The sequence below is a fragment of the Stegodyphus dumicola genome, chromosome 2 (assembly GCF_044657685.1).
Source record: "Stegodyphus dumicola isolate Sdum_Otavi_A_Nest chromosome 2, ASM4465768v1".
NCBI lineage: Eukaryota > Metazoa > Arthropoda > Arachnida > Araneae > Eresidae > Stegodyphus > Stegodyphus dumicola.
Genome location: NC_140769.1, coordinates 167,711,435 through 167,725,195, shown reverse-complemented (window position 1 = coordinate 167,725,195; position 13,761 = coordinate 167,711,435). Strand labels below are relative to the sequence as shown.

The window sequence follows — 13,761 nt, the reverse complement described above, 5'->3', positions numbered from 1 at the left end:
ATGGTAAGGATTGTAAGAGGTGCCGATAATGCATTTCAATCTAGGCTTTACGTCATCCCATGGTTCGACGCGGCGCCAAACCTCCCAGAGACCTGAGAAGGTTTCACTCAATAAGGGAAAGTGCAGTCATCGCTGTTGTTAGAGCGAACAAAATAGCTCGGTCCGTCTTTCGAGTTGTCCTTCGCCCGCTGACGACGTGCTGGAACCATTCCTGATAACATTTCCTCACTGTTATCACTCCAATCACTGTTATTACTCCAATCTTTGGACGTGCTGGAACCATTCCTGATAACATTTCCTCACTGTTATTACTCCAATCTTCGGGCAGGGAATTCACGATATGACCACCCAGCTTTCTAGAAGGTAGTAATGGTAAGGATTGTAAGAGATGGCCTATAATGCATTTCAATCAACGTTTGTCCGTTGTGATATACTTACTGCGTTACGTTGCGATCTCGTCAAGTAGGCCTAATTTTCCTTGGACACTACCACGAAACAGAACTACCAAGGAAACCGGTATTCGAGGTTTGCAAGAATTAACCGTTCTGCTTTCTCCTAATAAACTTAAAATAAAATAGTTTTAAGACTGACATTCCAAAGCGTCATTCCTATTTTCAAAATCCGTAGGACAGCAACAAACTACAACAAAGATCAGATGGTCCCCATTCTTACAATTACAAACGTCGCCCAACCGGTATAGTGGTTAGCGTCGTTGATTGCCGTGCCTAAGGGCCCGGGTTCTAATCCCGGAGAAGGCATGGATGTTTGCAAATGTATAGTGTCGGAGCGGCATGGCGGCACTCTAAATATGCGGCCAGCCGAAAGTCCTCTCGTGTGGTTTGGTGGACTCTCGGACCCATCCCCCAGGGGTGTTGTCCATCAAAATTGGGGAGGAACTGAGCAAAAATTGCACTGTCACCTGAATGGTGCTCAAGGCTTTTGCCAACCGCAGGCGTAATCTAGCGCTCCTTGCCACGAGGAATTTCGTGGGCTTGGACTGATTACGTCAGACAAGTGAACACAAACAACACCAACACAATGATGCAAGAAAGACAACAACTGACGCTTGGTTCTATCAGCTGGCATGAATTTCAAGGTGGGTGAGAATTGAATTTTTTGTAACTACCGGCTTGTTCCATTTCGATACGCTGTGTGCATTCAATAGCCGTGCTGTTAAGAACATGCATAGTGGATTTGGGATATTTGTGTGTCATGTGTCGATTTCGTTGTGCCTTAGAGTTTTCTGTTATAGAATACATATTGCATACATACAAATTTTGTCTGCTGGAGAACCATTCATTTATGTCACTCTAAAATGGTCAGTCTGAAAAGCTTTTTATCTAATAAAAAGCTAAAAACTGATAAGACGATTCCCTCACGATTCTCTATTACTAAAGAAATTATGAAAATCATACTTACATGCTCTTGAATGAAATCCACGAAATATCTCGATGAGTCATCTGTAGTTCTTTCCTTAATTTGTTTTAGAATTTGCTTCTCTAGTTCAACTTTAATCTGTTTAGTCGAAAAGATTTAAATTAAACACACTTGAAACAATATTACATTTAACTATGTGATAAAAAACCTAAAAACACAAAAATGGGAAATGTTAATAAAAATTTTAGTTCATAAAGTGTCAGTACTTTTCTCTTTAATTTGATTTAGAATTTTCTACAGTTCGACTTTAGTCGGTTTAAAAATAAAAAGAGTTAAATTTAAGTAATTTAAAACACATTATTACTTAACTTTATTTTCGTCATGTTGTAGGGTTTATATTTATTTTAACTAACATTTATTTTAAGTTTAAATTATCTTTCCTGTCAAGCCTTACTTTGCCCTGGAATTGCCAATGCCAGAGTATGTAAATTTTAGTAGAACGCGCAAAGTATTCAGATTTTCAGCGGAAGTAAATTTGAGTTAAATAGAAGGGAAACGAGTTCGAATGTGTGCTTTCTTGCTTCACGAGCGTGAAGGTGGCTAGGTAGAAATTGAAGAACCGCGCGTTTCGGCCTGTGTGCTTGCCTCGGCAGGTAGTTGAATCTTTCAACTTAATATTCAGAAGTTTGCTGAAATATCAGCGGTATCTTAGAACGCGGTTAGGTTAGTTACGTTTAGAGAGCCTCGTAGGTAGTAACTTGTTATTATTCATTTTTAGTTTCTTATTTTTATTTTACCGCCGGGTCGGCGTAGTTTGTGAGCGTCAAGTTCACGCATCTGTAACTTCTAAAGTAGAATAAAAAGGGAGCTAAACCCTTCTTAAGAGTTTTGTGTACTTTCCAGTTCATAGCAGTCACTATTATTGTTGCGTGTAGGTTGGGGCCGCGCAACTCCACAATGTAATAAAAAAAAGAAAAGCACGAGAACAATCTAGTAAAAGATTTCAAGTAACAGCAACCAAAATTAAGATGAAAAATGTTAATAAAAATTCAAATCAGAGCAAAAAAAATGAAAATTATGATAATTATATAAAATTGAAATAAATTAGATAATTTCTCAGTAAGAAAAATATATATTTTCATCGCCTTTTTGTATTCTGCCCGATACATTCAATATCACAGTTTTAAATAAATTAAAAGTTTTCTTAGTTTCAAATATATAAGGATTTAAGAATTGTCAAATATTTTCAAGCTTTTATTCATTCATATTTAACGCATATGTTTCTATATTTATTGAAAATTCTTCAGGAAATTCTGGTCTTTAAGCAGTTGTATTTCATGCAATGATGTTTCATAACTAATAAAATTAGCATATATGTTTGTAATATAAATATATGTTTTCATATCATGCAAGTTGCTTCATGTTTTTCTCTTGAAGTTCATGGAAAGGACGTAATCTCATTTCTTAAGATTCTTAGATATTGTAAAAAATATTTTCACGTAAGTGAAAGTTAAAATATAAAACATATAATGAGAAAAAAACTATTTCTGACAAGTAATTTTTACTTAGAATGAAAAAGAAGCAGAAGCATATTGGTTTGGTTGATTTATTTGGTCATGGTAACAAATGCAAACTCTATCTTCATAAGAAAACGTACTGGACGTTTATGTTTAAAAATGTGGGCATCAGATCCTCGGCTGAGGATTGTAATTAGCCCTACCCGATAGTTGCAACACCAGAAGTTATTCCAAGCCGCTGAATTTAAACTTTAGACTGACTAATTGACCTGACGCGATCTGGACCAACTGATCTGACTGTGAAGGAATTTAAAATGTTTGAAAGAGATTCAACACGAATTAAGAGAAAATTCTTTCCTTTACTTATGTTGAATAATTACTGTTTTTAGGCTTAAAATATCTCATTACATTTCAGATTGTTGCTTTGTCGTATATGCATCATTCAACGTGGTATAATGCGACTCTCGTTAGCAGTTTTCTAAAGCGCTTAAACCTGCCAGATGAAGTATGAAAAAGCAAGAATTAAGCCCTTGCCTGTGACGCCCGAACTCAGTTCGGGCACGGCAAATGCTCCAATTTTGGAATGCCCGACCTAAGTTCGGGCAAGAGAAAAATTCGGTGCTTCAATTCCGTGAAGCCCAAACTCAGCTCGTCCAATGCATAGTATGTAATTTGCCATTTTCCCAATACATCGCGATACTTTCTCGCGAGATGTTCGGCAGTTTTGCGACATTTGTCGGACTTTTATAATTTTGCATTTCTTCCCAAATTTCATTCAAACCACATTATGCTTGCAATGTCGTAATCAGACGATGATGAAAAATATTTGTTAGTCTCTTCATGCTCAGATACCAGTATTTCAAGAGAAGAGTATGACTATTCCGAAAGTGAAACTCTTTCATGCCAAAACTGGATGCCGCTGTGCTCGAATAACCTGCCTCCTGCCGCTTCAAGATTCCCATTCCAATAACCACAAGTGGCTTCAAATGACAAATGACAGAAAGACATATCTTGTGGGTGCAAGAATTGACACTTCTACCTTTACTCAAGGAAAACAATATTTTAAACTATTTTTTGATGACAATTTGATTCACTCCATTACGGAAGAGACTAATAGTTATGCACAGCAATGCATTAAAAGGCAACGTTTGAAGCCAAAAAGCCGATCAAAAATGTGGTTGCCTACAAATGACTATAAAATGAAAATCTTTCTGTTGCTCCATTTCTCAATGTTTTGGTCAAAAAGACATAGCTTGAAACTCCATTCTTTCACGCAGATTTAAATCCTACACGTCCTACAACAGATTTAAATGATAAGAAAATATTTACATTTTGTGAACAATGTAAAAGTCGACCTTGAAACACACCCTATTGCAAAACTGCACAAAATTTGGCCCATTCATGTAAAAATCCATTGTACAAATCTGAGGAACATGAAATTCATGACAGTTGGTATTAAATAATAGTATTGTTGTAGTAGTTGTATTGTATTATATTTATCTTAAAAATTCTGTCATTTGATTTATTTTGCTATAGTTTGAACACAAAATTGCTGTAATCCACGAACATTTCTCATATATGCGAAAATATTGAATATAGTAGTTATTCTAATTACATTTTTTTAAATAACCTATTTTTAATATTTATGATTATGAATATTATTTTAAAAATAATATTTATGATAATAACGTACAAAATTAAAGGAAAAAAATTTCATTTTTGGCAAGTTTTTCTCAAATATATTCCACAGGCAAGGGCAAGAACGCACTTTGATTTCAATGATTAAGGTCCGGAATGATATTATCATTACAGTCGTATTTTTTTACACAGATAAACCTCAGAATGTGTTTTAAAACAGTCACAAAAATTTTAATTCAGAATATAAGCATTTTAAATCCGAATGGAAATTTGTTAAGTCGATGCTTTAATTCCATGTCACTAAACGAGATCAGTTTCAAACTGCAAGATTTTATTTTAATTAGTGAGTTACTTTTATATTACTTTTTCTTATCTTTTTATTTTCTCCGCAAGAATGTAAATTAGATTAACGATAAAATCAGGATTATGAATTATTTTCGTCAATTTTCTTAGTAACACTGATTGATTGTTTGCAAGAGATCAACATATTTGTTGGCTGAAGTTAGCTTTATGCTAGTACTAGAGCGCTTTGGTGTTCTAGAGTACTTTGGTTTGATACTAGAGTGTAAATTATTTTCTATTTAGAAAATTTATTAATTAATTTAATTAAAATTATTTTCTATTTAGAAATATTTTATATTTTATTTCTAGTTTCTACTCATTTCGCTAGAAACAATTGAAAAAGATTAGAGTTTCAGAGCCGAACATTTGGGGTATGTTAGTTTTAAGTTTTTCGGTATTTTGCTCTTTTTGCTTGTAGCTATTAAAAATGTTTTGTATTTTTATTTTCTATTTGAAGTTAGTATTTTCTAACTTCCAACAAATACCAAAATTAGCATTAAGTTTCATTTCCACCCGCGTTTTAATTGTGTCTAAATCAGCGTTTCCTAAAGGATTCATGGAACACTGGGGATTTATGGAAATCAGTCAAGGATTCCGCGAAACTTGCATGCTTTTTTTTTTTTTTTTTTCGTAACATTGAAGGAAGTAACTTAAAAACATTAAAATTTAAAGATTCTACGAAATTATAGCAAGAACTAACTCTCGCTTTCACTTAGTAATCTGTATAGTCTATGCGAATGCGAGAATCCAATGTCGTTAGTTATGATGTGGTCGTACGGGCAATTTTTAACATTTTGCAGTAGCCGCGCTGAAGAATCGCTCGGAATCTTAGTATCGATGATTCCTCGGCTCATTTTTTTACTGATTGCCGCACATGAGGAATCTCATGTATCTTGAAATACAGGGGAATCCCCAAATTCTCAAAATACAGAAGAATCCCATGTAGTACTTGAACATAAAATGGTGCTGCGAATAGATGGGCATAATAGTGACTTGCCGATGTGTCTCTCATAAAATATAAATCAATTCAAAGTTTCTTATATTTTACTTTTTTTGTTTATTCGTATACTTTATTGACTCTTATAAGATCACATCCCACATACTCTTCCATAAGATCATGAGTAAAAAACACAAGATCTCGGAGACCAGAATGTATATTATAAACAAATCCAACCAAGATAACAGAGAAATATTTATTTTTTGACGATTACACACTCAGATAAAAGAAGAATTTGCGGCTACATTTTGTTATATTCTGTGTTTGAAGTTTTAAATTTAGCAGCTGTATTAATGTTCAGTTTGTGTTTCATATTCTGCTGTCAACAATACTATCAACGTAAGTTACCATTTACACTTTATCCATTCTTAAAAGATAGCTATCACTGTAATTTTTGTTTTCGATATTTTATTGCAGTGTGGAGAGGTGGCTTTAAAAAAGGCACTAAAATGTGTTTTACTGCAGAACTTGATTCTTCTGCTTCGGACTCAACAACTTTTTTTTTCAAAACTAATGATGGTAAATATGAGAGAGATACAAATGAAATCACTTTAAGAGATGTATGGCCAGAATAATGCTTTTATAAGTAATCAACCGAGAACAATTACTATAAATTTAAGCCGGATGATGAAAGTTATATATCTTTAGAATTAAAGAACAGTAATAACAGTTCTCAGCAAGTTCTTGTATAGAGCTCTATGACTCCAGCTAAAATGCGTCGTCATTTGGAATTTGTTCATGGTAAGTTTTAAAAAAAAATTGAATTCTTCATTCGAAACTAATGATGGTGAGTGAACGAATTCGAAAGAGTGACGACACAAAAATTAAAAATATTTATGGCTCAAACCACAAAAATGGTGAATAAAAAAGCAACTGAGGTTTCTTACTTAGTCAGCTATCAGACAGCTCAACGCCGCCAAGGATTCTTAGTTAAGGAAACATATTAAACCTTCTGCTATGGAAATGGTAAAATGTTGTTAGATAAAAAGAAACAGCAAAACAAGTAGTTAAGATCCCACTTTCAAATGACACTTAGCTCAGCGCTTCAGAGATTTAGCAGCCAATATAAACTCACTTTTCGTCTGAAACCATGCAAATACGAAAAATCCTATTAAACTTTCTGTTATGGAGATGGTAAAATATTCTTAGATAAAAAAAACAGCTCAACAAGAGTTAAGATGCCCCTTTCAAATGTCAGCGATGAGAGCTCCAGTAGCTCGGCGATTGATATATTTTGCCAATATGAACTCAATTTCGTCAGAAATCATGTAGTTAGACTCGCACTGTTAATTGTCCTCATTAGGTGTCAGAACGAAAGCACGTTGGAGGCATTTTTGTTATACAAATTTATACCACGTACTACTACTGCAATGGAAATATTAGGTCTCCTAACAATTTTTTCTTGAAGAGAATAAAACACCATGGACAGCTGCCGATCTGTACCGATGGAGCAATGGCTATGAGTGGCATGTTTAATAGGATTGCACTGGTTATTAAAAATATCGCTTATCTATGTAAAAAAATTATCCCGTTTATGAGATTGCTCCTTGGCTTCATAAAATCTCGGCCACTAACTAATCATTTATTTAAGATACTATGTGAGAACATGGGAAATGTACATACATCTATTGTTTTACATGCCGAAGTCACATGGTTATTTCGAGAAAAGAAACTAATCCGTACATTTCAGCTAGGGGATGAGTTGCTTGCATTTTTAAAGTATTTTTTTTTCGAATTGAAAAGTCGACTGTTTGATAGAAATTGGCTATTTAAAATTGCCTATTTAAGAGACATTTTTACAAAGATCAAAGAACTTAATTTAATACCACAGGGCAAACAAGTAAATTTATTTACTGCTCAGTAAAAATTTTAGTTTCAAGAAAAAGAATTTAGAAACTTGATGTTTTCCAACAATAAAAGGTTTTCGAAAGAGGAAGGGATTAAAATAGGGGAGACATTACTGAAGAAATTATTCATCACTTGAAAGGTTTGAGTGAAGCTTTTAATCCGTATTTTGCAAATGGATGGCAGATTAAATATCAAAATGAATTGTGGATTAAAAACCCGTTTGTTGTCAATGCACAAACTTTGATCATGTCAGCAGAAGAATACGAAACTTTTATTGAAATGATATCTGCTTCCTTGTTGCAAGAAAAATTTTATGAAAGAAATGAAACGGCAAGAAAACTGCCGTTACTGGAATTCTGGTGCAGTTTAAAAGATGATCATATTCATTTGTCATAAAAGGCCTTATTGGCACATTTCACATTTTCAGCTACATTTATTTGCGAAACGGGCTTCACGGCTTATGTGTCAACAAAAAATAAAAGCCGAAACAGACTTGATATCGAGTCTGACATGAGAATTGAACTAATCCATAAAGCCTAGTATTAATTCCATAAAAAAGCAATACCCCGCATCTTATTAAAATTAAAATTTAAAATTCCTATTTGAATACAATATAAGTTATTTTAATAAATTTTCGTTTAATTTTGAAATTGCGTTTTAAAGCAAATAAACATCAATTGAAATAATTATCATTTTTATTGCAAATAATCCATTTACAGATCATTGCATGAAATTAAACTATTTAAGCAAACCAGTGGTTCCACGATTAAAGTGGACATTAGAAAGGATTCTACTTATCAGAAAGATTAAGATAAACTACACAGATTTAATAGGGAAACCTATAATTTGCCTTACCTAAATAAGGTTTCAAAATTAGTAAACACTTTACAGTTTTACATAAATAGCTTAAAGCATTATTTATTTATAGACTTTTCTATGGGTTGCATGATAATTCAACAGCAAACATACTTACAGTTGAGCTGTAGGGGGCATACCACATGAGAATCAACGCTGCTAACTGGATGGCAAAAACGAGGCCAAAGATCAAAATGTACTAAAATAATTGAAAGATGAGCATCAGAATAAGAAAAAATTCATAATATTGATAATTAAATAAATAAAATATATGCGCATTTTAATAATAATAAAGTGGTGTTATTAGGTCGTAAAAGTGCTACAAGCAATAAATATGCTTACAGTATGGGTAAGTTAGTAGTTAAACAAGTAAATACATAAAATGTAAATAATTTTTAAAACATCAGAAGAGATTCTAACATAGTTGTTTTAGTTCCTTAAGTCCCACTATACTTTGAGTTTAGGTGCTAGATGCGTTGCATTTACACTTGCTTTTCTAGTAGATTAGGTAGCTGCTTCCATCTGTTACATCCATGATGAAATTCTCGGAAAACTTTGAATTATTTCGTATTCTAGCTAAAATTATAGTAGTAAGTTTATTATTCCAGGGGAAAGAAATCTGCAATAAACATTAATAGTTCAAATTTTGACCTACAGATGAAGCTTTTCATGCAATTAGAAAGAAGCAAATTAAGAACGTTTTAAAAGGCCAGTAATCAGTACTTTAAAAGCATTCTTTACTACGCCTTTAGAGAGAAAAGTTCGAGCTTTACTGATCAAGTTGTTTTATCAGAACGGCAGTAATGTTTCAACTGCACTACAAGAATATCGACAGTTGAAAGGCTTACGGAAAGTTCCTGTGTCGAGGAAGGATTTGGAAAAGATCATTACTAAATTTGAAGAGACTAGGGAGTTGTGTGTACTGCGAGAAAGGGGACGGAAGCGGATTTCAGATGAAAACTGTGGGAGAAATTGCTCTCTTCATCTTCGAAAGAATATCCACTTCACAATATTTTCCAACACGTTCTCAAGCGGTGTCACGTTTTTTTTTTCTCTCTTGATGGACAGTTCTGCTATCCACTTTAAAGTGGTATCTCTACAAGATCCAAGTTCTGCAAGAGCTGCAACCTGCAGAGCTGGGCGCAAGAGCACTGTGATTGCTTGCGCTTTTGGTTAGAATAGCTGCTAACAATGCAGGGCCTTGGAACGGTTTGAAAGCATCCAATTCTCAATATTCTTCAACAAGTACTTCAAAAAGTGCTTCAACAACTGTAAAGCGGTATCCATACAAGATCCAAGTTTTGAAAGAGCTGCCTGCAGACCCTAACAAAAGAACTGTTTTTGCATGCCTTCTTTTGGGTAGAATAGCTGTTAACCACGTACAACCTTTGGAACATTTTGTGGTCGGACGAGTCGCAAACGGAACAATTAATATCGATACGAAAAACTGTGTCATACAGGGAACTGCAAGTCCTAATGTTGTGCACGAAAGGTTTCTGTATATACAAGTACGAGAATATTTAGAGACTGCTGTCTTCTTGCAAGATGGTGCACCGCTTCACATCGCCGCACCAGTGAAGGCACTGCTTCTTGACCACTTCAGAGATGATCGGGTACAGTTTTCCGACGGCCTGGTTTCCTAGTTCTCCGGATCTGAATGCCTGTGACTTCTGGTTGTGGGAATTCCTGAAAGATCGTGTCTATGGAAGAAGCATACGGACTATGCGTGAACTGAAAGCAAGCAGAACGCATCACGTTGCTGCAATTGGTCGAGAAATCCTTTACGCCATTATAACACGCTTTGAACGTGTGATTAATACAAATAGAATACACATTGAACAAATGCTGTGATTAAAATAAAGTTTTGTATTTCTAGTTTTTGTTTTTTATTCTTCAAGAGCTCCCTTAAATTGTTGAAGAATATTAGGAAATGGATGCCCCACTCACCTGGTGGTCCAAGTTTGAACTATTATTGCAGCTTTCTTTTTCCCATGATCAATATAATGTATACATCAAGTTTCAAAGAAATAGACCTACCAGAACGGGCTCTACATAGGTCTAAATAATGTAATTTTAATTACAACTATCCTGTATGTCTTCCTTATATTTCAGGTATTTCTCCCGCCTTCTTAGCATGCCTTCGTGGTGTGGTGGTCAGCAAGCTCGATGCGAATTCGAGAGGTCCGTGGTTCGAGTCCTGGCGAGGGCATTGCTTATTTTTCATCTCTTCTGCTTTAAAAATACCTAATGTCTCTACATTGTTATGAACAAAATCTTCATTCAGTAATATCCCGTGTAATAAAATTTGTTAAAAAACCCTTTTTTAAATGATGAATTGATTATTATTTTCAAAAGAAATGCATAAAATACTAAATACACTAATAGTTTGAAACTAAAGATAATATCTTTTAATGTCATCTTTGGTACTTCCGTGTGATCTACAAATACTTAACCTAATTTATTACACTTAGATAACAATGCTCATTATTTAACTAATTATGGTTAAGACTTCTGGGGTTGTCTGCTTAGAAATGAATTCTTCAAGTATTTCCTAAGGAATCATAGCTCAGATTTGTATCAGCGTAAAGAAATAATTTAAATTAAGACTTACGTTTCAAAAATTACTGATAACAAGAGGATGTAGCTTATTTATAACTAATATGACTAATAAATTCGTAACTTTTAAATTACATAAATTCAACTTTAGACCTGCCTCGATTTTAGAAATCGTTTTTCATTTTTTTTTATATTCACATAAATATCATACACAATAAAAGCCATAAAGATTTTTACAAAGGGTGAAATCTCTTCTGATAACGTACCCATAAAATCGACATAAATCAAAAAAGATAGGAGCCAATCGCAGTCAATTCCGTTTTGGAAAACCGTTGTCACCAGTCGTTACAATACCTATAAAGATATCCTAGATTGATTCAAATTTTTATCAGCTCTCGGATATCTGATTTTATTAACAAAACAATTCGAAGCTGCCTTTTGATCTCTCCGAAAGAAAAGATTCAGTGTCACTAATGTCACAATTAATATTGCTGCCCTAAAAGCTTTCTTTATAGTGGTCTTGAGCATGAGCAGTGCTGGAACAGTTTTCACATCATATAGCCTCGTCTTCTCGTGTTTCTCAACATGCTATTAACCAAATAACAGTTCAATGTATAATACAGTGATTTTTCAAAGATTATACTCCTGCACACTGATGAAAGTCATCACTCTGGACATTGATGCCTTCGGAAGATTTAACCCTCTGGATTTAAACAAGGAATATTCCAGAAAGTGCTAAAGGTTTCTTGCTGCTCTGATGGTACCTTTGCACCTAGTATCTTGTATAATTTGAAAGGTATTCCCTTTTGATCTTACAAAGGAAATAAATAATAGTCATGTGCAAAAGTACTTGTTTAAAAGCATGATTTTCTGGCTCATAGTTGTACCGACAGAAAAAAAAATGAAAGTGTAAGAGGAAATCTGCGAATAGAATATTACCGAATGTATCTTGCTTAATCTGAAAAAGGTTGAGAATCATTAATATAAGGCTTACTAAATTAACTATCCAGGCAAAGTAGCAAATTCTTTACTCGGAGAGATTTTAGCAGTCTGCACTTTCCATAAGATCCTTGATTTATTTTATAGCATCAAAGAAAAAACGTAGAAATTTGAAATAATATGTATATTTCTTAATAACATTACAGGAATTTTTACTATCAGTGTAAAATTAATAAAAAAGACATTTCTAATGTCATATGCTTTAGATTTTAGGTAAAGAACTTTTATTTTAACAAATTAAACACTACATCGATTAGAAAGAAATGAAGTTATATAAATCTTGCCGCTAAATATTTTACATAGTGAGATGATCGAACAACTAAGCAGCAGATGGAAAGCGTTTGTCCACAAGGTAATGAAAGGATTCTTTTGACCGAATCCGAAAGACAAGGAAAAGAAAATGGACTTCGAGATATGTGACAGACATTCCAAGAAAATAAAATACCTTTAACTGATCTTTATGGCTATACCTTAGCAAATTTTATAATTACTATATCTTGCTACGAAAGCAATTCAGAGAAGTCTCGAGCAGAATACTGAGTTAAAGTTTTGCATGAACTTCAAACAATATGATTCTGAACCAGTTCAGTTGTTCTGGACAGCTTAGGAAGATGCTGTTCTGCTTCAGTCCAAGCCTTCGGATGGTACATGACGTTCAGAACGAAAGTCTGAAGAATGAACAGAACGTCCTTCAGTTTTAAAAGTTAAAACTAGTGGAGCTTCATACAGGTACAGAAAACTTAGAATTAATAATTCATTTAAGAAAAAATGTTGTACACGTCCATCGTGAAACTGTTAACACGAGGTTTTTTTCAGCACGAAAGTGTGTCAAATAATATGCATAATTTGTGATTTCTCTTATTCCTCAGTCTCACAATCCATTTTGAAAGGCAATGTTTCGGTGAAGATCCCTCATGTAGCTTCCATGAGGAGTTTGAACACCACAAATGAAGATTTCTTCCACGGCTTTGAAAAAATCTTTGAAGATTAGCAGCAACACGAAACGGCTGTATTCGATCATAAGACATCTATATATTTTAAGTGACAATTTTTTTAAATTGAGCATATATTCGATTACTTTTCTTTTCTATCTTACTCATTATTTTTTGGACAGTCTTTGAACGTATGATAGATTTATCATACGTTCAAAGATTTATCAAACGTCAAAAAAAAAAAAAAAAAAAGATTTATCATACGTGCAGTATACACGTATTAGGGTTTTTTTGATGCTGGAGACGTGAAAAATATGCAATGCCCTCGCCAGGACTCGAACCCTGGATCTCGAACACACATCGAGTATACTTCCAGTTACACCACGAAGGCATGCGGAAAAGAGGGAGAAAATACTTTTTAAGTCTTCATCCTTTCAAATTGCTAATTAGAAGTATTAAAAAATGCTTAAACAAATAAAATGACATATTTATTCAGAGGTAAATGCTTTCATTCAAATTATGTTTTATCAGTTTACTTTTGTACTTCAGCTTAATATAAAATATCAGTAATATTGTATGTGTCTCATTTTCTGCTTTAACTTTTAAATAAAAAAATAATGAATTATTTATTTTCATTTCTGTTAATATTATTATTTAATTCTGTTACTATTTTCTGTTAATTAGCATATATTTCTGTTAA

General features: G+C 33.7%; 1 protein-coding gene across 1 annotated transcript in view; it reads right to left on the bottom strand.

Annotated features, from left to right (window-relative positions):
• LOC118186030 (CD151 antigen-like) overlaps positions 1–13,761 on the bottom strand; it is a 37,649-nt gene that overhangs the window by 9,441 nt on the left and 14,447 nt on the right. Inside the window, exons 3-4 of the mRNA XM_035356013.2 lie at positions 8,693–8,773; positions 1,420–1,515 (exon numbers count right to left, since the gene is read on the bottom strand). Of these exons, the coding sequence (XP_035211904.1) occupies positions 1,420–1,515; positions 8,693–8,773 (177 nt within the window). The remainder of the gene's footprint in view (positions 1–1,419; positions 1,516–8,692; positions 8,774–13,761) is intronic.